Source organism: Sinocyclocheilus grahami, unplaced genomic scaffold, assembly GCF_001515645.1.
Source record: "Sinocyclocheilus grahami isolate Dianchi unplaced genomic scaffold, SAMN03320097.WGS_v1.1 scaffold43.1, whole genome shotgun sequence".
NCBI classification, from domain to species: Eukaryota; Metazoa; Chordata; class Actinopteri; order Cypriniformes; family Cyprinidae; genus Sinocyclocheilus; species Sinocyclocheilus grahami.
The window spans coordinates 209,981-236,446 of NW_015505222.1; the positions used below are offsets into that span (position 1 = coordinate 209,981).

At 36.3% G+C, this 26,466-nt stretch overlaps 1 protein-coding gene across 1 annotated transcript in view; it reads right to left on the minus strand.

Moving 5' to 3' along the window:
* LOC107582336 (plexin-A1-like) overlaps positions 1-26,466 on the minus strand; it is a gene marked incomplete at its 5' end in the record, with an annotated part of 107,517 nt that overhangs the window by 50,390 nt on the left and 30,661 nt on the right. The window contains 6 exons of the mRNA XM_016268132.1: positions 2,545-2,659; positions 9,546-9,645; positions 10,882-11,155; positions 11,333-11,378; positions 15,799-15,899; positions 23,965-24,102. Coding sequence (XP_016123618.1) covers positions 2,545-2,659; positions 9,546-9,645; positions 10,882-11,155; positions 11,333-11,378; positions 15,799-15,899; positions 23,965-24,102 — 774 coding nt within the window. The remainder of the gene's footprint in view (positions 1-2,544; positions 2,660-9,545; positions 9,646-10,881; positions 11,156-11,332; positions 11,379-15,798; positions 15,900-23,964; positions 24,103-26,466) is intronic.

Below are 26,466 nucleotides of genomic sequence, written 5' to 3' on the forward strand. Positions count from 1 at the left end.
GGGGGGGGGGGTGTGTTTCTTTTAAATAAAAATAATGCAAAATCTAATTATGTAGACGAAATACTTCCAAAGCACTTACATGGATAAAAAGTAAGTGCTTTGGAAGTAAGTTTTTATAAGATAAAAAGCCTTTAATGAACTGGGCTTAAATCATTACAACTAGCTAAAAGTAGATCTACGCGTTTCGGCAAAACAGCCTTCTTCAGGACACACATCAATTGCTCAAACAGGTATTCTTAAACTAGTGTTAATTAATTAATCATCAAAAACAGCTGGTTAATATGTGGGTGTGGCTAAGACTTGCCTCTTGTTACAAAGAGAGAGAAAACAAAAAGAAAAAAAATATATATATATATATATATAAAAAAAAAAATAATAATAAAAAATTGGAAGTATTTTGTCTACATAATTAGATTTTTACCTCTATCACATCCAGTGAGCAGCAGTGGCTATATAAAGACACCCGTGTAGCACTCTCTGCTTCTGGTTCTTGTAATAACGCAAAATCTAGTTTCAAAGCCAGTGATTTACACTTCACCGGCGGAATGCAAACAGATTTCAGGAAAAGATTTATTCTGGCGAACCCGCATGAACTCGGACTCAAACTTGGTTTATTATTTGTATAGGATCACGCAGGGATCTGATCGGCTGTGGAACCTTCCAGAGCCTCGTTAGACTGTATGATGTTCAGAAGCTGTCAGCGGACGGTTCGAGGGAAACTACAAGCGAGCGACGGCTCCACACGCCAACGCCTTTCGGCTCTTCCCTGCTTCTCTCTCGCTCAGAGCGCTGGGGAAACACGCTAGAGCCAGAACATCTCACTCACGTTCTCCCTCCACACATCTGGAGTCTATTAGAGGAAACCAGCGTGCTTCATCTGCTCTCCTACAGGCTTTTAAAACACTGAATTATGGGAGATTCCCGGTGGACTCGCACTCAGCCAATGAGTGAGCGGCGATGACCGGACTCTCTCGTCTTATCTCACTCCTCTCGCTCGCTCCAGTACAGCAGATCAGGTTTCTCATGAGTGAGGAGGAAGCGTGAGCGATCACGCCAGAGAGATTAACACGCCGCGATGCATCAGCTTTCCAGTGTCACGCAGTGAGAGCGAGAACAAATCAATGACATCTCAGCCAATCAGAACATATTGCATGTTTAAACTCAACGTCAAATGCAGTTTGCAACCCGTTATACTCGCATCGTGTGATGTGTGACACTTGTCATGGGATGCATTTACAAACGTAACTGGATATTTAATGAGAAGAAAAATGGGCAGGACTTGATTTTATTTATCAGTTTTGATTGGATGATTTGAAAAGAATTTAACATTTACTTAGTACATATTTTGAATTTGGGTTATTATACTTAACTAAACCAATAAAAAATTTCACTTGAAATAAAATGAACATTAACTATAATAAAAAAAAGAAAAGAAAAAAACTCAGCTAGTTGCCAAGGCAACATTTCTTATTTTAATTTATTTTAACTGGATAAATATTGAGAACTAAAACTGAAATAAAATATATAAACAGATATATAAACAAAAACTGCTAAAAAGGACAAGAACAGAAAACACAATTACTATACCTGAAAATAATTGAAAAAATAAAAACTGATTAAAAATATTAATAAAAACTATAAAAGTACCTCAACAATACTGAAATAACATTGCTTTACATTTTCATAAGAAATATTGAGGCTCTTTGCAAAATCAAAAAAGCTGTATAAGAGTAATATAAATATTTGCAATAATTATTAAAGTTTAATAATCAGTTACACTAGCTTCAAAAGTTTGGGGTATGTAGGACTTTCTTTTAAAGAAATTACTACTTTTATTCAGCAAAGATACATTAGTTTGATCAAAAGTGACAGTAAAGACATTTATAATAATACAAAAGATTTCTATTTCAAATAAATGCTGTTCTTTTGAGGCTACTATTTATTTGTGAATCCTGAAAAATAAAATATATCACGTTTTCCACAAAAATATTTCACAGCACAACTGTGTTCAACATTGATAATAATCAGAAATGTTTCTTGAGCAGCAGATCAGCATATTATACTGATTTCTGAAGATCATGTGACACTGAAGACTGGAGGAATGATGCTGAAAATACAGCTGCGCATCACAGAAATACATTACAGTTTAACAGAGATTCACATAGAAAACAGTTATATTAAATTGTAATAATATTTAAAAAATTTTACTGTATTTTTGATCAAACAAATGCAGCCTTGCTGAGCAGAAGAGACTTCTTTCAAAAACATACTGACCACAAACCTTTGATCTTCTGGTAATGAGCAGTGATTTCTGGCTGTGTTTCTTACCTCTGACATGTTCACGCGTCCCTCCTGGAAGGAGCAGTCGTTGGCGTTCTGTGTGCACAAGGATTTTAAATTGTAATAATATTTAAACAATTTTACTGTATTTTTGATCAAACAAATGCAGCCTTGCTGAGCAGAAGAGACTTCTTTCAAAAACATACTGACCACAAACCTTTGATCTTCTGGTAATGAGCAGTGATTTCTGGCTGTGTTTCTTACCTCTGACATGTTCACGCGTCCCTCCTGGAAGGAGCAGTCGTTGGCGTTCTGTGTGCACAAGTGTCTGTATTTACACCAGTGACACGGGAACGAGCCGTTCACACAGGACAAGCACCTGGAGAGATACAGAACAATACAGATGAGACGCAACACACATTACAGAGTCAGAAAGCACAGCGCTCCACACGTGTCCTTATTCTGCCCACGAAAGTGTGTGAAATAATAATAAAGATCCACTTTAGTAGGCGTCTCCGGGTTTAAGAAAGAAAGTGAGCGATGACAAAAGAGAGAGAGAGAGGTCAAAAAGAGACGAGGATTTCCCATTAAAACACGAGCAGAGTAGATAACAAAAAAGAGAGAAAGCAGAAATCTGTGCCAAAAAAAATAGTGCACTGACTTAGTGCATAGGCAGCTGCCTACTTAGGGAACATACCAACTAAAACACAACCTTTTAGACCACTACATATAAATGAAAACTCAAAATCCGCACACAAGTATTAGTGAAACGGCTCATTTTTAATTCGATTGAAGGGTCTCTCACTGACTCTGAAAGCATCTGAGGCTTCTGACTGCAATACAAAGTCATTTGTTTCAATTATTCAGTATTAAGTCCAGCAGATTGTTCACTCGGTGACATTAATTGATGCTGTCCAATCAGAGTTGAGAAATGATTGCCTAATGAAATCTGGTATCTTAAAGAGAGCAGCATACCACAATGCTTTTAACGTCTATGAGGATTTAATTGTGTTATTAGATAAATCAGAAAATTAAAAAGATAATGTTAACAAAAAAAGTTAAAATATATCAATAAATATAAAAATTACTATTTTATTATTTTACTATTCTATTACTCTTTTATTAAAATTACTACTTTTATTATTAGATAAACCGGAAAATCATAATCGTAAAAATTGTATAGATATGTATATACATACATATGAAAGAGAGAATATATAAATATATAATATAAACAGTATACAATGTAACAATAGATTTTTTAAATGCATACCATTGTAAATTTTAGATTCTTTTTTTTTGCATTCAATAAATCAAAAAAATATAAAGCATAATATTGGTTAACAAAAAGTTTCTGTAAAACCCTAAATCATTCACAATAGCATGCCGTCTAATTTTATGAGCATTTTGAGTATTTTAACCAGCAGCGCTAAAGGATTCTGCTGCATAATTGTTGCACCTCTGAGTCCCGTGAGGAAGCACAAGCACATGTTGTGGAGTGTGTGTGTGTTTGTTTGTGTGTGTGTGTGTGTGTGTTTGTGTAGGTAATGATCCCCCATCGAGGCACCATTTGTCAGTTTGTTAATGCTGCGTCTCCAGAGACACATAATCTGCTAATCAGCGTGAATAAATCCAGAGGATGGCCGTGATGGAGAACAAATGGATGCAACATGTCTGAGATATGCAAGTACATGCATAAACAGATAAAGACAGTAAAGACTGACTATCTGTAAATGCCACAATGCAATATTGCTTAGAGTAAGTCCATGAGGGACAGACATTCATGTTTAACATGATGTACTGTTGTGTACTGGGTGTGAATTAGACTATAAAAGAAATGAGTTTTTTCTTGAACTCTTCAAATGTATGGAAGAATATTAAATATGAATAAGGTAACTGTGGTTAAGGTAAACGCTTCCAAACAAACTCTGGTACGGTTGAATGAATGGATGACCTTAAGCACACGTGTGGTTTTGTTCATAGTTTCTGGTTCACTTGCAAAAAGGGCAGCGTGAAAGCAAACCACACCAAACAAAACAAAAATTAAAAAACATTGTATTCGGTCCGGACCAAAGTAAGTGAACTAGCGGACTTTCCTGGTGTGAATGCACACACATTTATTCAGAATTGTGAGATATAAACTCGCAATTCTGCAATTAACTGAAAAATAAACATGCAATTGTGAGAAAAGTCTTCATTGTGAGATATAAAATGATTATGAAAAAAGTCTGAATTATGAGATATAAATTCTCAATTGTGAGAAAAAAATCTTAATTATGGGAAAGAATTATGAGAAAAAAGTCTGAATTCTGAGATAAATTACGAGAAAAAAGTCTGAATTATGAGATAAATTACGAGAAAAAAGTCTGAATTATGAAATAAATTACGAGAAAAAAGTCTGAATTATGAGATATGAACTCACATTTTGAGGAAAAAAGTCTGAATTGTGAGATGTAAAGAATTACTAGAAAAAAGTCTGAATTATGAGATATAAATTCACAATTGTGTGAAAAAAGTCTGACTTATTAGATTTAAATTTGCAATTGTGTGGAAGTCTGAATTATAAAATGTAAACCCGCAAATGTGAGAAAGTTATAAGAATCTCGTAATTGTGAATAAAAAAGTCTGACTTGTGAGATAAACTCACAATTATGAGAAACAAAATCTAAATTTTGAGATACAAACTCACAATTGTGAGAAAAAACCCCTCTAAATTACAGTATAAGATATAAACTCACAATTGTGAGAGAGAGAAAAATCTGAATTGTGAGATCAGGCCTTTCCAAAAAATATTTCCAGTGGATAATTTCCATAAAAATCTCCGGGTGTAAAATTCAGACCCAGACCTTAAAACAGCACTATATAATAAACAGACTGTCATCCATTCATCACTGGTTTACACTTTTAGCTTATTTCATCAAATCTGCCGTCTATCCTGACTGAGGTCCATTTGGTTCCAACTTGTGATTCTTTTTTGTATTTTCTTTCTCCTCCATGTTTTCCCTCAACCCATTACCAATTCAATTTAAACTACGCAATCCGGTTCACTTAAAGCAGAGATTTCTTAAAATAAGTGGTAAGAAGATAATAAATGTGACCTTATTTTTCTTCCTGACCCCTGCACCAATCCCGAGAGACGCTTTAATCCCCGTCCCGTCTGGAGTGGGGCTGATTGAGGGTGTCTCTGGTTTAAGCCCCTCATGCTGAGCTCTCTTCCCCCACAGACGGCCGATGATTTCAGGGCGTCCCTGATCAGCGATCAGCATAAACCCCCACACGCACACGCTGGAGGAGCGGAAATCTAACACCGGGACGCTCATTTCCTTCACTCACATTCATTAAGATGCTGGGCTGTTCTAAAGCCTCCTACAAAAAGGACACCGAACACCTCCGATAGCCCTCATCACGGACAAACTCCATTTGGGTGAAACTCACAAAAAAGTGGCCAGCTCATATTTCTCCTCAAAAAGAAACGAGATCAGAAATTGTATTTTATATAAAGAAAATGAAGCATGCTTTTTTTTAAACCATTAAGATGTTTTGCATTGCAATTTGATTGTTTTCATGAAAATAAGGCATTTTTTCCTAAATTCATTATCAATGCAAATTAAGCACAATTTTCCCAAATTCTCATACATGCAAAATGTAACTTTTGAGTTTTGCAGTTATTTCCCGTCTTTTTAAAAACTTTATTTGTAAGAAACAATGTAGTTATTTGTCCAAAGACAATACTTTATATAATTTAAATAATTATAATACTAATTTATATATGAAGAGTTTATTTGCAAAAACCGATAAACGCCACTTTAAAAAAAAATAGAACTGAGTGCCGTGTATTATTCTCCACATATAGCGTGATCTGAACCCTAAACACGTTTAGTCAAAAAAGCCAGTTTTGTCCACTTTCAAGGCATCGCGAGTTCACGTTTTACAACAGAATCCGACAAGCGCCCTTGCTGTTTGTGAACAGAAGCCGATAAGTCCATTTCAGCGAATCAGCGCGCTGTATTCAGGTCAGGTGACAAGGCTACTTTCACTTTGAAAAGACGTGCTAGCTGAGAGGAGTCTCATCAAAGCTGACTAAAAGTGATCGAGGATCATTTCGATGAACTTGATGAACCTGTGATATCTTCTTCAGGGCGAAAAAGGAAAATAAAAGCTAAAAGGTTTTCACGGAAGCTTGCAAAAGCAGCGCGTTACACTGATGAGGATAAAGCTCTGTGTATTGCGTGTAATCACATCCATACAGTTTATGATCACAACAACAACAACGTTTGTCAGGCATCTACATTATCATCTGAGGAGATTACAAAGATTAAACCAGCGTTTTTTAAACTCTAAAACATGAAATGTGGAGTTATCTGCTTTTGCCAAAAAACGACTGTTGGCGTTATCGGCTCTTGCTATAAAACAAACTTTTAATATGTAAAAAACATACTTTCAATAAACTTTAATTTGGTAAATTACCTGTATTTGTTTAAGTTATTATTACTTAATCAAAACAACCCAACTGCAGTTTGAGTGATATTAGAATGCGCAATAAAAAAAACTTGATTTCTGGTTATCGGTTTTTGCAAATGAACTCTTCATATATATTTAATATGCACACTAGGACTGGAAATGCACACAGCACAGATCGTGAAAGCAGACTGCAGTTTATCACTCATTGTAACAAACAAAGTGTAGAGACAATGTAAATAATAGATTCAGTGTGCAGTGTAGGGAGCTTCATAATAATTAAAATGTACAATTTGTGAGATTCCGATGAACTAAGACAAGTGACAGCTTTTAAATGATTATAAAGAGAGTTTGCAAATGTGAAATTGAACTTACAACAGTTTTATACATTTTAAATTGTATACATAAATTAATATTAAGTGACTTACATTTTAGGAACACTGTTGTCTGCTCTATTTCGTCAACGAAAACAGTTCCAAACAAAGTCACAGCCGATCCAGTGCGCATGTCCAAGCAAACACAGCGGTGTTTCGTTTATGAATGAATCTGCGTTTTTGAACAAATCTAGTGAGTCAATGATTCAATGACCCATTCATAAAGAGAGTCACTTGCTTCGTTCCTAAATGAATCAGCCGTTTGAACGAATCGATTGAATTAATTATTCAGTGACAAAGACAGTGACTTGCTGCCACCTACTGGCGGTTTCAGTTTTAAGTATAAATTTAATATTTCTTAATTTCATAACATTGTTATTATGAAATGCATTAATGCCACCTCCTAGTCTTGTCAAAAAGTCTGTAAATATTCCTTAATGCCACATTTGTGCTTATCTTTGCTGTGCAAAGATGAATTGTTGGTGCGGATTTCATTTGACTAGTAACTTATTCTTCCTGATTGTATCTTATTATTTTAACTGAATTTATTGTTTAATTAAAATTTTTGATAAAAGTTTATAAATCTAATTTTTTTTGCCACAAAAGATGACATACAATTAATAAAGTTAGAAGCATTACAAAGGTTTAAAAAACCTTTAAGGAGTCAAATATTGCCTTATATTAGGAAGGTTAATTTCTGTCATTGATCAGAAGGTGTTCCTAATTGTTTTTTAAGTAGGAGCACAAGCGCTCCTGAAAAGAAATGTAAGCGTAGAGCCCTTAAGAATGTAATGTTACCTTTTAAAAACTAATTGCAAACGTTTATGCAAAGTGAAAACTATTAAATATAATCTACAAATCACGCAATAGCCTACTGTACCACTACATAAGAAGTGTTTTGAGGGCTTAGTTAAACAGGCCAATTAAAGACAATTACTAATCATTCTGAGTTTTTATTAAATCATTCTTTCATTTCACTAATCAAATTTTTTTTTTTTAATACGAGGGCTCATTAATGATGCTTACATTATAACATGTGCAAATTCACACACAACTAATCTTTAATTTGGCCAGAATTGCAGGTGCCTGTCTTAACATCCAAGAAGGTTTAGAGAAAATATGAAATAAGTTTGATGTTATTATAGATTATAAAGTGTTTAATAATTAAATATATCCGAAAGGTCATCTAAAATTACCATTATTACCCCCCCCCCCCCCCCCCCCCCCCCCCACACACACACACCATATCTACAGTGGATCTAAAATATTAATAATTAATCATAATTAGTTATGGTTAATTATTCATATTTCCTGTTGTGAGCTAAATTCGCTACAACAAATAAATTAATATCTTTACTTTCAATAATAATTCTCAACTATAATTGTTACAATTCATTTTTTAAATCAGCTAAAATAAAGGTAGTACAAAAGTATCATACATTTTAATTGAAATCACTTTTTGCAATAAAGTGATGAAAATAAGTAAAAAAATTATCTTCTTTTTAATACATTAAGAATAGTTTTATTCTAAAGAAAAAGCAGTATGTAATGAAGAATAAATTGAGTGGAAGAAATTAATAGTTTAAAATTTATGAAAGTATTGCAACAAAAAAGGGCTAAAAAAATAGGCTTCATTTTTAATTTGCAAAAAAAAAAAAAAAAAATCTTATTTCTTTCTTTTGATTTTAATGTAGCCTGGAAATGTTCTTGACATGTTTTATGAAATTCACACATTTCCTCTTGCTTTATTTCTTTCTCATCTACACAAAGCTTTGACAATGTCCATAATAGCACTTTATTATGCAAAATACAGTCCTCTAAATTGCAGTTGTGCTTTTAGAGACGTGGACACATTGAATAAAGAAGCATGTGATTATCCAATTATGATAATACTCATATGTAGTGTGTATTTTTCAAGTACACAAGCTGGTCTTATCAGAGAAGAGCAGTGTGACCTAGTTTTAAAGCTCACTGTTGATGGGGTGTGTGTGTGTGTGTGTGTGTGTGTGTGTGTGTGTGTGTGTGTGTGTGTGTGTGTGTGTGTGTGTGTGTGTGTGTGTGTATGGGAAGGTATTGCGTATCTGAGATGATGTTACTCTGAGAGGTGTGTGTGTGTGTGTGTTATATCTCTAGAGACAGCTTTGGGCTCATCTGTCCTGCAATAAGACACTACACAGACCTCCCAAAAGAGTCCGGACCCATCTGGAGCATCTTAGAAGCACACATGACACACAAATTCATTGAGATGTTCAGCTGGGGGTCCCACTATCTGCAGGACTCTAACCGCAGTCTGTTTTCAAGAGAATAGCTGTCAATCAACACGCCACCGGTTGCCGTGGCAACAGAAATTTGACCCCACCCCCCTGAGTGATGAGGAGCTTGTGGGTAAAACGAGAAGAGCAGAGATAAAGAGAGAGAGAGAGAGACACTCACGATCTGTGGATGCTGCAGTTGTAGAAGGTGAAATCCACACTAGCAAATTTCTGCCCCGTTTCCCTCGATTTCAGATACAGCTTCACCACATGAGTGTCTCCTTCAGAGGGACAAATAAAAGAGAAAAGAGGTTAGTCAGATCTCTGCCTCTTGATGAAGTACAGCAGAACCAGCTGCTATCTAAACACTCGTGTGTAAGGAGTCTTTCCACTTAACTGTGGTAAAATCACTGAACTCTCCAGTGGCTTGTTGCTTTTAGAACATCACAAACAATGTAGTGCATTAGTGCGCTTGTGCATTAATATAGTATTGTTTAGACACAGGTTTGTGTTTTCTGCATAAAAAGGTTTTGAGTTTAATCAAGTCTACAGCTGCATCCCAATTCACATCGTATGATTCATTACATTAAAATATATTGCTTTTAGATTCATACATTTAAGAAGTGTTATTGCGCAAATAGCCCAACATTCATCACCGACTAAAATGTTTAATCAGTTATTTTAGTGTTATTGAGATACTATTATTGCTTGTTTTTATATTTTGAATTCGTTTTTATTTTTATATCCTCCATTTTCATTTTAGTTAACGTTTTAGTAATGTTTTTTGTGTTTTTGTATTTAATTATTATTATTTTTTATTGTTATGTCTATATAGTTTTTATTATTTTTTTATTTCAGTTTTAGTTTTAGTATTTTTTCTCACTAAATGAGAAATGATGCTCTGGAAACTAGCCAAAATAAACATTTTTTAAATTATTTTTTTATGAATTTAATTTCATTTTATAGCAGTTAATATTTATTAAAAATTATTTAAAAATGTTAAATAATGGAAATGTTGCAATTTTGATTTCACTTAATTTTTTTTGTCTTATTTTTTTCTTTTAAAAAGTTCCCTTTTGTGCTGATTTTCAAGCTCAGACAATTAAAAAAGCATCAAACATCAATAGCAAACAGCTTTGATGCAGCATTTCAATTATGTAGACATATTCAGCAACAGAATGCATATTTTCCAGAACCATTAATGCAATCAAACATTACAAAAACCACTCAGTTTCAGTATTTTTCCTTAATGCAACCGAATCTTGAATAAGAGCTGCTTCTAAATCCCCAATCCTATCTGGGACACAATAATCCCTCAAACTATACAGGATAGATATGATGACGATCTGAAAACCAAACCACTGACTGAATCTGTGGAACAGACTGATGGTGTTATATAATAATCATCATATACTGATGTTACTCATGATCTTTAAGACTCTTGGTTGTAATGGCTTCTGCTGCAATGCTTCTAGTGAGCACTAGTGTGTATGATCTAGCAGTGTGTGTTCACTGACTCTGCTGGTGTGTGATGGGGACGAGCTCTTTGGCTGACGGCGAGAGGCAGTAGATCTGCGATCCGTGTATTGTTCCTTCGGTCTCGGTGTAATCCTCGAAGGAACAGTCCACCCCTGCGGAAAGATCCGGGACGTTGAGGGCCTGCAGGACCAGCTGGCAGACCGATGGAGAAAACAGACAAAGTGAAAAAGCTTGGCCCACGTCCCCATAATTCATCTGCTTGTTTTTAAAATACACTCTACACGACATCTGCTGCTCAATATTGCTGCGTGTCTGCTAGCGCTCCATACAGTGTACCGCTCCTCAACATCTATGGAGAGGTGACAGATACGCAGTGCTGTGCATGTCGCATCTACTCTAATTCACACACACACAAACACTCTCACAAACACACACACTAACACACACACTAACACACACTCTCACACACACACACACACACTCTCTCACACACACAGGCTCGTCGGCTCTCTCACAGCGATCACGGCGAGAACAACTGACGACAGAGAGGAATAAACTTACATTTCTACAAAACTTCTTCAACACCCTTGAGTGGTTCAGAGTGTTAATAAACTTTAGTATAATCGACAACGAGAGAAAGTCTGTGTAAACTGAAGGATTCATTCATAAACATTCATTTCCTCCACAGGGATTTCAGAAACATTCTTCAATAAAGAGTTCCAAGCCATGAACCAAACAGACCAGCTCCCTGATGAATCATAAATAAAAATGGAATTTTAAGCAAAAAAGCATATGAACCTGAGACAACGTGAACTAATTATTTACTTATGTGGCAAGAAGCCGTGTAATAAGCGGGATAATGTACATCCAGCCGGTTGTTATCTCAGAATAAACCCCGACAGGGTGATCAGCGTAATTATTTACATAAGTAAATAATTAGACGCGAAATATTGATTTGAGCAGTTGCGAGCAAGCGGCAAATTCTAACTAGATGGACATTTAAGGGAAACGGTGCAGTCAAAGCACTTATTACACAACATTTCACCACAAAAATAATTAAGGCAATAAAAGAATTAAGACGAAAATGTTTTAAAACCGTACCAGTTTGTTAGTTCTTGCTTGTTATCGAGGGATAGCATATCTCATAATGTCGCGACGGACCAATCAGAATCAAGTATTCCACAGAGCCGTGTAATAAACAAAGATTAATAACTTCTGTAGCAAATTGTGAATGTTAATGCATTAACTAAGGTTAACTAATGAGATCTTATTGTAAAGTGATACCTATTGGTCTTTATAATTATTTTGCACTTTAATCTGTTTTAACTTTACACATTTTTTGTGTATTGCTTTATTGTATTTAAATGTTCAGCTATTTTTGTTATAAGAAAAAAGTTATTAAACCTGTTATACTGTATTATGACAATACTCTTTTGCAACTAAATTGCAATACCGTGATAATACCGTATAATATACCGTGATTAACATCAATTAATCGCAACATGAATATTTGATTGCGCAGTGGATGAGGATTCGATTAGAACCACAAACATGCGTAAAAAGTTTTTAAAAACTACAAACATGGCGGATATGGACAGGTAGAGAAAGGGGTTTGAGTGATAAATAATCAATGTCTAACCTGTTGAAAAAATATTTATTTGATGTTATCCGCGTTATATTTCATCTGCAGCAACACTGTGAACTTTTATAATGATACGTTTGGTCATTGACTTTTACATGCATCGTTATGCAAACACAAGAGCAGAGTTCTCGGCACGATAGACCCGCGACTGGCAGATCAGCGTGCCTCTTATTTCTCTCCAATACGGTAGGAAATTAAATTAATTGAAATATGGATAATGATAACTTTGGTGCAGTTTAAACGGTGACAGGATGCATGTAACGAAGCAATAGAGCATCTGTTAAAGACGTAATAATGACGAAGTAGTACGTCCCAAAGCTTGCCTACTATTCTGCTACATACTCAAAAGTATGTACTTTTTCTTTACAAAAAAGTACATATTTTTAGAGCATAGTATAAGTAGGCGAATTGGGATGCAGCAATTAGGTTATTTGCAATGTTTTAAGGAAGTGGGCGGTCCCTATTTGTCATCACCATGGTAACAGTGACTTACTTCTTTACTGGGAATTTGAAACTAAACATGTTTTAATGTTGCGCAAATCACAAACTTCTACAGACGCATATAATCATCACTGTGACCTCAGTGTTAAGAATTAAGACGAAAATGTTTTAAAACCGTACCAGTTTGTTAGTTCTTGCTTGTTATCGAGGGATAGCATATCTCATAATGTCGCGACGGACCAATCAGAATCAAGTATTCCACAGAGCCGTGTAATAAACAAAGATTAATAACTTCTGTAGCAAATTGTGAATGTTAATGCATTAACTAAGGTTAACTAATGAGATCTTATTGTAAAGTGATACCTATTGGTCTTTATAATTATTTTGCACTTTAATCTGTTTTAACTTTACACATTTTTTGTGTATTGCTTTATTGTATTTAAATGTTCAGCTATTTTTGTTATAAGAAAAAAGTTATTAAACCTGTTATACTGTATTATGACAATACTCTTTTGCAACTAAATTGCAATACCGTGATAATACCGTATAATATACCGTGATTAACATCAATTAATCGCAACATGAATATTTGATTGCGCAGTGGATGAGGATTCGATTAGAACCACAAACATGCGTAAAAAGTTTTTAAAAACTACAAACATGGCGGATATGGACAGGTAGAGAAAGGGGTTTGAGTGATAAATAATCAATGTCTAACCTGTTGAAAAAATATTTATTTGATGTTATCCGCGTTATATTTCATCTGCAGCAACACTGTGAACTTTTATAATGATACGTTTGGTCATTGACTTTTACATGCATCGTTATGCAAACACAAGAGCAGAGTTCTCGGCACGATAGACCCGCGACTGGCAGATCAGCGTGCCTCTTATTTCTCTCCAATACGGTAGGAAATTAAATTAATTGAAATATGGATAATGATAACTTTGGTGCAGTTTAAACGGTGACAGGATGCATGTAACGAAGCAATAGAGCATCTGTTAAAGACGTAATAATGACGAAGTAGTACGTCCCAAAGCTTGCCTACTATTCTGCTACATACTCAAAAGTATGTACTTTTTCTTTACAAAAAAGTACATATTTTTAGAGCATAGTATAAGTAGGCGAATTGGGATGCAGCAATTAGGTTATTTGCAATGTTTTAAGGAAGTGGGCGGTCCCTATTTGTCATCACCATGGTAACAGTGACTTACTTCTTTACTGGGAATTTGAAACTAAACATGTTTTAATGTTGCGCAAATCACAAACTTCTACAGACGCATATAATCATCACTGTGACCTCAGTGTTCAGCCTTACAAGTTTATGTTACTGTTAAAAATAATTCTCTCACTATGGAGAAAATAAAAGGGGTTTTTACATCTGGAAGCTGACTTCTGCGCTCCTCTGGCATTTACTGTAGATGTAACATGGGAAAACCATTTAAACTGCTTGCAAAACTGCCGCTTTGTGGGTAAAAGTGTGGTAAACTTGTGGCACAGGACTATTTGCTGCTAATGTTTGCCAGGAGGTGTTGAGTGTTTGCTGGAACGCGAGCTGAGCGCTCAGACATGAACACACAGACTTCACCGATCCCTGAAGGGCAAACGCAGACATCTAAAGATAAAGCTGACATCTCAATCTTCAGGGACTACAGCTGAACGTGACGGTTATTGCAGAAGAGAGGACGATGGGAGTCTTTTTTGGCTTTTAATTATTTTTTAAGCACAGTTTAGTTCTGAGATCCTGCTAATGTTTCTCCCGTGAGTGAGATCAGAGAAGCCTCAATGACCCGTTTATGTGAATCATAATGAATATTTCTACAACGTCTTTATTCTGTAGCCTGAGGAAGCGTTTGATGAACTGATGTGACAAAACACGGTAGATGGTGGTAAGCCACATGCAAACACACAGACGCTCAGAAAACAAGCCCAGGGTGGCAAACCAAGAGTTTTAACCCTCTAAAGCCGGACACGTGAAATAATGGTTCAATTCTTTTATTTGCATTTTTTTTTTTTTTGTGGAAGAGTTTATTAAACTTAAAATAATTTTAGTTATTTATTTGCTCATTTAATTATTATTACTACTTTTATTTATTTTTTAGCATCACATCTGACCCATCAGGCTTTTATGGCTCATATAGGATGATATTGTGAGAATATGAAGGGAGACTCAAACGGAGCGAAAATTTGCATTTCGGTGCAGATGCTGATATTTATATGATGAAATTCTGATGCTTGTAATGTAAATCAATGAGAACAGTATAACAGATAATTACATAAAATTATATAAATATCAGTCATCACTCTATATCTCCAATAATATGTCTTTAAATATTTAGTTTGAGGACCAAAACACATAATGCAATGCAATACAATGATGATTGAGAGATGAACAAACAAACGTTCCTCAAAAGCCTGATGATCAAATTTGATACTGACATTTCAATAAAAAAAAAAATGATTCATGGATAATCGAGTAAAACTAAGCAGCTTCAGTGTTCATCTGGAAATATTACTAACAATATCAAACTTATTCTTATGTTTACTGGATAAAAAATCAGTAAAGATTTGGCAGCAAAAAGACATGAAGCACCAGCTGAAGGAGGACTGTAGTACATTTAACTTGCTTAAGTTTAAACTATCACTCTGATGACAGAAGGCATGGAGTGGATTGTGTGCAACAGGTTTAACAGTAAAGTTTTGATCATGTTGGTCATTCAGAGGCCTTATACATTTGTATATCAAATATGATACAGCATGCTTATATTCAACTTATTCACATCTATCCAAAGTTCAGACTGGTTAAAGGAAATGTGTGTTATGAAGATATCTGTATCTGTGTGTGTGTGTGTGTGTGTGTTTGCTTGCTTACATGTTGTGAAGGACACACCAGCCGCAGTGAGGGTCTCTGGAGCTCAGACATTCAGAGCAGCTGCTGTACTGAGAGCAGCGCTCCACCGGCACACGCGTCACCTGCGCACACGCACGCGCACACACACACACACACAAACACACACACAGTCAATCTGAGAAACACTGCAGTCATACAGCACATCTGCGGCCAAATCAAGAGACGCTGCAAGCCAGAGACAAGCGCTGGAGTGTGAGAAACATGCTTGCTGCTGTTTGTCTGTGTGTATGTGTGTGTGTGTGTGTGTGTATACATGTGTGTGCATATGGAAAGCACAGAATCAGCTTATCACACGCTGCGCCATCTGACAGTTACCACGGAGATCAGCGTTTGATTGACAGGAACCCTGAAGTCCTCCTGCTGAAAACAGAATAACATCAGTGTGTGTGTGTGTGTGTGTGTGTGTGTGTGTGTGTGTGTGAGTGTGAGTGTGTGTGTGGAGGAAGAGGAAGCAGAGGAGAGATGGAAGGAAGGAAGGAAAGGAGGAAGGACACAAGAACAGAAAAAACAGTAAAGAACGAGTGAAACAAAGAAAGATAAAACTATGAAAATACAATTAAAAAAACATGAAGTAAAATATTGAAGTAAAACTTGAAGTAAAAAATAGACTCAGAATACAGAATGGGAAAAACCAGCCTATAAATCCACCCCAACAACACACACACACACACACACACACACACACACACACACAGTAGGTCAGTCAGGTGTGAGTGGTCATTCACTGAGGACTATCAGTTTACAGAGTGAGGAACAGTGATGGAGGGATGAAGACGAGCAGAGAGGAAGAACAGATGGTGAGGATGACGGGGTCAGGTGTGTGTGTGTGTGTGTGTGTGTGTGTGTTTAGGGCACAGGAGCTGCTCTGTGAAACAAGTTGACCATATGCAGCCTGTCAGTGTGTGTGAAAATATACAGCGTAAAAGAACAAAGAAAATAAAAATGCAATAAATGCCAACACCTCTTGATGCAAGTTCAATATTAATTTGTCATTTTAATACACGTTGAAACCCATCATGTAACACACACGCTCGTGAGCAGCCGCCAGCGCCGTTCATCTGATATTCAGCGTGCTAAACTGCAGCCTGCAGCCAAAACAGACACAAATGAATTCAAGATAAATGACACACACACACACACACACACACACACACACACACACACACACACACACACACAAACAACACCTGATAATAGTGCGAGTCAAAACACACACACATTCTGAGAGATGAGGAAAACTCAGAGCCTCGGGCATCAAACGTCAATCAAATATGTGACACGATGATGATGTGTGTAACATGAACAACACACACACACGGGTGATCTCTATATCTCAGACAAAACAAACTACGTTATCAGGTGATGTGCGAAATGATTGTGTTGGAGTAAAAACACAAACTTTCACAGTCAAAGGTTTTCATCATAAACATACAAAACATAATATATGTTTATGGAAATAAATATGAATAAATACATGCACACACACACACACACACACTACCGTTCAAAAGCTTGAGCTGTTTTAAAAACACTTATTCATCAAGGATACATTTAAATGATCAAAAGTGACAGTAAAGACAATGTTACAAAAAATTATATTTCAAATAAATGCTGTTCTTTTGAACTTTCTATTCATCAAAGAATCCTGAAAAATAAAATGTATCACAGTTTCCACAAAAAATATTGTGCAGCTCAACTGTTTTCAACATTGATAATAATCAGAAATGTTTCTTGAGCAGCAGATCAGCATATTATACTGATTTCTGAAGATCATGTGACACTGAAGACTGGAGGAATGATGCTGAAAATACAGCTGCGCATCACAGAAATACATTACAGTTTAACAGAGATTCACATAGAAAACACTTATTTTAAATTGTAATAATATTTCACAATATTATTGCCATTACTGTAATTTTGATCAAGTAAATGCAGCCGTGGAGGGCAGAAGAGTCTTCTTTAAAATAAATAATAAGTAAACACATACATACCGTACATCTTATTAATCGCAAATTTTGAATGTAGTGTATATTTTGCTATAAACATGAACAAAAATATTTAGTTTTTATAGAAAATGACTATAAAATTGATAGCTTTATACTGTAATGTGGCTTTTGATTCCACTACGATTTGCAATTCTTTATGGGAGGAAGAAGTTTGTTCCGTCACAAAGGAATTAAAATTCTAAATGATAAATTATAATGATTTTTTTTTGATTGGTTTAATTGGTCCATTTAAACGAACATTGATCCAGTGTGAAAGCTAAAGCATGTGCTCATACTAGAAGATCGTGTGCTGTGAGAACGGCCCTAATGCAGAAATGAGAGAGAACTTTCTCTCTCTCTTCCATTACTGTCAATGTGTTTTAGTAAAACATCTCAACCAATCAAGAGGCTTTTAATACAGCCTCTACACACACACACACTCAATCAATACTGAACCACACACACACACACAAACCCAGACACACACACACACAGCTGAAGTTCTTAATTGCCGTAAGACTGGATGATTCACTCGCTGCTGATATGAAGGATTATGGGATTAACTTTGCTCCAGATGATCAATGATTCGATTAGACAGAACAAAAAGGTTAAGACTTTAAAACACATGAGCTTAACCACACACACTCCTGTGCGTCCATGTGATAACCTCCATCACAGCTCCTCTTTATTAAACCACAACTCTTTCATTCAAGACGAATCATCCATTTAAGAGCCCACATTCTACACTTTTATCTTTTATTTCATTCCTCATTTATGTCAGTCAAGGTCTTTTGCTACTGCACCTTTAAGACTTCTATATGCAAATGACTCTGATCTGATTTGCTAACCTCTACACACCTGCATGTTTCACGCTGCTGTTTGAGTAGATTCTGAGTAGCACAAAAGCAGTGTTAAGTCGCTGGGGGATATTTGTAGCAATAGCCAACAATACATTGTATGGGTCAAAATTATCGATTTTTCTTTTATGCCAAAAATCATTAGGATATTAAAGGGTTAGTTCACCCAAACATGAAAATTAAAATTTTAGATATTTCCTCTGAGATATGCTAGTCTCACGAGTTTGTTTACAGGAGCAGAGGAAGCAAAGTTTCCTTACTTTAGCAAAGGAAAACCAGTCTCTTGGCTTATATCGAAGTCCTCTGACATTTTTCTTTACAAATCCTTGGTTTGTGCTTCTAATTCGTGACCGGCGTTTTGTTTTGTTCTCCCTCCGCATTCGTCACTAATCACGCAACGCCGACGTCCTACTCATCCGCCGGAACAACTTACGCTTATGACAGTTAGATGAAGTGAGAGAGAAGTGTTTATTACGTTTGAAATATGGATATTTTTCTTACAAAACCGCATGGATTCGCAACAGGAGGCGTTTATTCCCGCCCCGGAGCCGTGTGAGGCACGTTTTATTATGGATGTGCACGCTTTATTTGACGTGTTTTGGACTGTTCAACAGAAACACCCGTCCACTGCAATGATAACGCTTGGAAGAGTCAGGACAATTTTTAATATAACTCCGATTGGATTTGTGTGAAAGAAGAAAGTCATATGCACCTAGGATGCCTCGAGGGTGAGTAAAACACAGGCTAATTTTCATTTTTGGGTGAACTAACCCTTTAAGTAAAGATCATGTTCCATGAAAATAGTTTGTAAATTTCCTACCGTAAATATATCAAAACTTAATTTTTGATTAGTAATATGCATTGCTAAGAACTTCATTTGGACAACTTTAAAGGCAATGTTCTCAATATTTTGACGTTTTTTTTTTTGCACCCTCAGATTCCAGGCTTGCAAATAGTTGCATCTCGGCCAAATATTGTCCTATCCTAACAAACCATACATCAACGGAGAGCTTATTTATTCAGATAATGTATAAATCTCAATTTTAAAAAAATGACCTTATGACAGGTTTTGTGCTCCAGGGTCACATATGTAAATGTGGGCAGTCACACGTTAAAGGTGATGTCATCACCATGGCGACAGGTTGATTTTGTGTGTAGTCTAAGCTGCTGTGAATGAGGAGGGAGTTTAGAGTTTGATATCCGCTCGAGTATCATCCAGATGTGTCTATCATCTGGTTTCATCTGGAGAGCATCCTTTCGCCCGGGGCCGAGGCTATCAAACACTTTTTAATTAAGTGCTGGAGAACAAGGGGCCAATGCTAAATTACTCTGTCAGGGCTTTAAATGGAGCTTGTGCATTTGCCGAGCACCGCCTCAGACTCTCAGCCAGCCGTTTTCATTATCCTGCAAAGAAAAGTGAAGGAACGGGAAAAATAGAAACTGACACAACACAAAGAGACAGGGAACAAAGAACGACTTGTATTTTGCAGGCATATTCTTATGGGAGACAGCATTATATTTGTCACTGTTGTCTCAAATGCACACATAAAATGTCAAACACACACACACTCAATCAATACTGAACCACACACACACACACAAACCCAGACACACACACACACAGCTGAAGTTCTTAATTGCCGTAAGACTGGATGATTCACTCGCTGCTGATATGAAGGATTATGGGATTAACTTTGCTCCAGATGATCAATGATTCGATTAGACAGAACAAAAAGGTTAAGACTTTAAAACACATGAGCTTAACCACACACACTCCTGTGCGTCCATGTGATAACCTCCATCACAGCTCCTCTTTATTAAACCACAACTCTTTCATTCAAGACGAATCATCCATTTAAGAGCCCACATTCTACACTTTTATCTTTTATTTCATTCCTCATTTATGTCAGTCAAGGTCTTTTGCTACTGCACCTTTAAGACTTCTATATGCAAATGACTCTGATCTGATTTGCTAACCTCTACACACCTGCATGTTTCACGCTGCTGTTTGAGTAGATTCTGAGTAGCACAAAAGCAGTGTTAAGTCTCTGGGGGATATTTGTAGCAATAGCCAACAATACATTGTATGGGTCAAAATTATCGATTTTTCTTTTATGCCAAAAATCATTAGGATATTAAAGGGTTAGTTCACCCAAACATGAAAATTAAAATTTTAGATATTTCCTCTGAGATATGCTAGTCTCACGAGTTTGTTTACAGGAGCAGAGGAAGCAAAGTTTCCTTACTTTAGCAAAGGAAAACCAGTCTCTTGGCTTATATCGAAGTCCTCTGACATTTTTCTTTACAAATCCTTGGTTTGTGCTTCTAATTCGTGACCGGCGTTTTGTTTTGTTCTCCCTCCGCATTCGTCACTAATCACGCAACGCCGACGTCCTACTCATCCGCCGGAACAACTTACGCTTATGACAGTTAGATGAAGTGAGAGAGAAGTGTTTATTACGTTTGAAATATGGATATTTTTCTTACAAAACCGCATGGATTCGCAACAGGAGGCGTTTATTCCCGCCCCGGAGCCGTGTGAGGCACGTTTTATTATGGATGTGCACGCTTTATTTGACGTGTTTTGGACTGTTCAACAGAAACACCCGTCCACTGCAATGATAACGCTTGGAAGAGTCAGGACAATTTTTAATATAACTCCGATTGGATTTGTGTGAAAGAAGAAAGTCATATGCACCTAGGATGCCTCGAGGGTGAGTAAAACACAGGCTAATTTTCATTTTTGGGTGAACTAACCCTTTAAGTAAAGATCATGTTCCATGAAAATAGTTTGTAAATTTCCTACCGTAAATATATCAAAACTTAATTTTTGATTAGTAATATGCATTGCTAAGAACTTCATTTGGACAACTTTAAAGGCAATGTTCTCAATATTTTGATGTTTTTTTTTTTGCACCCTCAGATTCCAGGCTTGCAAATAGTTGCATCTCGGCCAAATATTGTCCTATCCTAACAAACCATACATCAACGGAGAGCTTATTTATTCAGATAATGTATAAATCTCAATTTTAAAAAAATGGACCCTTATGACAGGTTTTGTGCTCCAGGGTCACATATGTAAATGTGGGCGGTCACACGTTAAAGGTGATGTCATCACCATGGCGACAGGTTGATTTTGTGTGTAGTCTAAGCTGCTGTGAATGAGGAGGGAGTTTAGAGTTTGATATCCGCTCGAGTATCATCCAGATGTGTCTATCATCTGGTTTCATCTGGAGAGCATCCTTTCGCCCGGGGCCGAGGCTATCAAACCTTATGACAGGTTTTGTGCTCCAGGGTCACATATGTAAATGTGGGCAGTCACACGTTAAAGGTGATGTCATCACCATGGCGACAGGTTGATTTTGTGTGTAGTCTAAGCTGCTGTGAATGAGGAGGGAGTTTAGAGTTTGATATCCGCTCGAGTATCATCCAGATGTGTCTATCATCTGGTTTCATCTGGAGAGCATCCTTTCGCCCGGGGCCGAGGCTATCAAACACTTTTTAATTAAGTGCTGGAGAACAAGGGGCCAATGCTAAATTACTCTGTCAGGGCTTTAAATGGAGCTTGTGCATTTGCCGAGCACCGCCTCAGACTCTCAGCCAGCCGTTTTCATTATCCTGCAAAGAAAAGTGAAGGAACGGGAAAAATAGAAACTGACACAACACAAAGAGACAGGGAACAAAGAACGACTTGTATTTTGCAGGCATATTCTTATGGGAGACAGCATTATATTTGTCACTGTTGTCTCAAATGCACACATAAAATGTCAAAATCATTAAAAAAGTCCTTTAAAGTGGCAGTGTGATATTTCTGCTTTTCTAGCATCACCTAACAGACGTGCAGAAATGAGTTTCATCTCAAACACACCCTCCGTCTCTCACTGGTCAGTTAAACTGATAGCCCTGCCCCAAACTCACAAGATTAGCCAATGAGAATTTAGAGTAACTTTATAATCATTTCACAGAACATGAGACAAACATGGAAAATTAAGAGCACAGCAACACATGATTATACATTACACCAAAGCATATTAACATCAAACATCACACGTCATATAATATCATGAGTTTGGGATTATTATTATTGATTGTGTGTCTAGCAGTGATGTTTTATCTGGATTCAGGAGTGAATGTTCAACAGCAGATCGATGGAGTCTCATGTGACGTATAGAGCAGATGTGTGTGTGTGTGTGTGTGTTAATACACTAACACATCAATAATCAGATCAGATGACACTGTAATGTACATCATCTCATTGATCTCTCACTGTATGTCCTACATGTGTGTGTGAGAGACTAAAATAACTTTAAACTCCATAACACACACTCATGGGTGACTGTTTCAATCGAGCTGGTATTACAATCACCTCATGATCTGATAAACATCAGGATGCATCATGATTCAAAACTGCAATGCATGATTCTATCATAATTGCATCAAGACTGAAACTACATCAAACGAATGATAATGAGAGAACATGTTGCAATATAAGATAATAGTTTCTATCTCATGCACAACAGAAAGTCCCTATAACAGCTTTACTGTTTAACCCTCCTTCTGTGTTCAGGTCAATTTGACCAACATTTCTTGAAATGTTGTGACTTTATCCTGATGTAGTGTCATGAATGTACAACAGCTCAATGTGTTTTGGAAAGGCTGAGCACATTCTGGTGACTAAGACCGTGTTAGAGGTCAAACTGACTCCCACTGGTTTCCACGCAACTCGTCAAAACTCAACACCAAAACACTTTATAATAAGGTATTTAACATTAGTTAATGCATTAACTAACAATGAGAAAGACATGTTAAGAGTATCAATTAATCTTTGATAACATTTGTTCATAAAAATAAGTTCACTGTCAGTTCTTATTTGTTCAGGTCCTTTAAATAATATTAATACATATAAAAAAACTTGACCCTCTAACATTAGCGTGCTCTATTCTTTTTCTATTCTATCTACTTTTCATTCTTTTTATTCGTTATAAAAAACACCTTGTTAAGTGTACTGTATTAGATTAAGTGAGACGCTTACACAGTATTGCTCGTTTGATGTTCGTTTGCTTCTATTGTCTTCATTAGTAAGTCGCTTTGGATAAAAGCTTCTACTAAATGATTAAATGTACATTTTGATTTTTTTATAATATATTTATAAATGTTGAAACTTACATCAACTACTATTAAATATCTAATTAACTTTTTGCCATTAATTCCAATACCGTATTGAAAATCCGGCTCTTGTGTAATTAAAGGCAGCGCTGTGAAGCGTGTGAGGTCCGTGTGCTCACCTGTCTGTCGGTGAGTGTGTAGATGAACTGCAGGTCTGGGCTGAACAGTGTGTCCCGCAGCACCGGACTGCCCTCGCTCACCGGGACGCTCTCGTACAGCAGCACCGGCCGGGACGGGCTCACCGAATTAATCAGAATCTGACAAAACACAAGCCACAGCAAGACCATTAACATCTCATTAATATCCCATAACACCAGACCAAACGCTTTCATCATGTGAAAACACAGACATCATTACAGTAATGCTCTCAGAGCACCAGAACAACAAACACTGCGAATATAATCATCTGTGTCTGCGAGCGGATGAGAGCGTTTCCATCCCTACATCGCACGAATACAAGAGGATTAGATACATTAGCCGCACATTGAATCATATAGTGAAGACGGATGCATTCATACAGGCTTACTGCTCCAGTCACACACAATCCACTTATAAACACACCTCGCTTCACATACTGACTGCAACTGATCTGAACGTTAGGCTTGTCACAATAACAACTTTTTGTTGTGCGATATATTGCCCTATAAATAATTGCGATAAGCGATATTATTGTCATTTTAAAGACCATTTAATGCCACTGAATATATAATCATAATACTATAATCACAGCATAATAATGCAAGAAGGCCTATACAATGACAAATGATCCAAATAACAACAAACATTTAATTTTTAGGAATATTTAGATCATGGAAATTAAGTATCAAAATATTAGATACCTTAATAAACTTGAATAAATAGTAAATAAACTTTTTCTAACAAAAAGTGCAAAGTAACAAGTAGAAAAAAAATGCACACACATTTTTTTTCACAAAGAACTTGTATGGAGATTTTTTAATCTACTGATTTTCCCCTGACCTTCTTTTCTCTGTAAATTAAGAGTGCACACTCTTGCTGAAAAACACAATCACTACTCAGCATTCAGATGTCCGTATGCACAAAGGCACAGATCCATAAACAAGGCCATATCTGCAGATGAAACTTTTTTGTAGAAGCATTTTTAAAATTTGAACTAGCACCTCGTGGCTACATCACGTTATGTACGAGAAGCTGTGAAAGACACAGGCACAAGTGGAATGTAAAAAACATGGTGACATTAATGTTTAAGTAAATATAATGGGTGATATATTGCGTCAACAAAAATGATTGAAGTCATGTACATATATTGCACGATAAGTCGATATATTGATTATTGCGACAGGCCTACTGAACGTCTTCACAAAGGTCAACGGAAATCACTGCTCTCCATGAAATGTCAAAGTATTTCCATTATTAATCATTATGATTCCTTCAAACTGCAAACTCTGCGCTAACGAACCAATTAGCACTCTTGACTTTTACAAGCATTGACAGGAATGAAAGAACATTTAGCACCAAAAAAAACAAACAAGAAATATAGACCACAAACTTTAGTTAAAGGGATCTTTAAAGGTGACATATCATGAAAATCTGACTTTTCCAGGTTTCAAGTGCTATAATCAGGTCCCCGGTGCATCTACCAACCAAGGAAACGTGAAAAAGATTAACCCAGTAACTTTGTATACCTTAATAAACTTGAATAAATAGTAAATAAACTTTTTCTAACAAAAAGTGCAAAGTAACAAGTAGAAAAAAATGCACACACATTTTTTTTCACAAAGAACTTGTATGGAGATTTTTTAATCTACTGATTTTCCCCTGACCTTCTTTTCTCTGTAAATTAAGAGTGCACACTCTTGCTGAAAAACACAATCACTACTCAGCATTCAGATGTCCGTATGCACAAAGGCACAGATCCATAAACAAGGCCATATCTGCAGATGAAACTTTTTTGTAGAAGCATTTTTAAAATTTGAACTAGCACCTCGTGGCTACATCACGTTATGTACGAGAAGCTGTGAAAGACACAGGCGCAAGTGGAATGTAAAAAACATGGTGACATTAATGTTTAAGTAAATATAATGGGTGATATATTGCGTCAACAAAAATGATTGAAGTCATGTACATATATTGCACGATAAGTCGATATATTGATTATTGCGACAGGCCTACTGAACGTCTTCACAAAGGTCAACGGAAATCACTGCTCTCCATGAAATGTCAAAGTATTTCCATTATTAATCATTATGATTCCTTCAAACTGCAAACTCTGCGCTAACGAACCAATTAGCACTCTTGACTTTTACAAGCATTGACAGGAATGAAAGAACATTTAGCACCAAAAAAAACAAACAAGAAATATAGACCACAAACTTTAGTTAAAGGGATCTTTAAAGGTGACATATCATGAAAATCTGACTTTTCCAGGTTTCAAGTGCTATAATCAGGTCCCCGGTGCATCTACCAACCAAGGAAACGTGAAAAAGATTAACCCAGTAACTTTGTTTAGGTAAGCTTTTTTCTGCAAGCGTCTGATTTCACTCCCTTGGTGACGTGGCAAAGCGATCTCATTATAATATTACCGCCCCTTAATCTGTAAACTTCCACTCAAGGCACCGTCATTTTGATTTCGCAAGCGACAA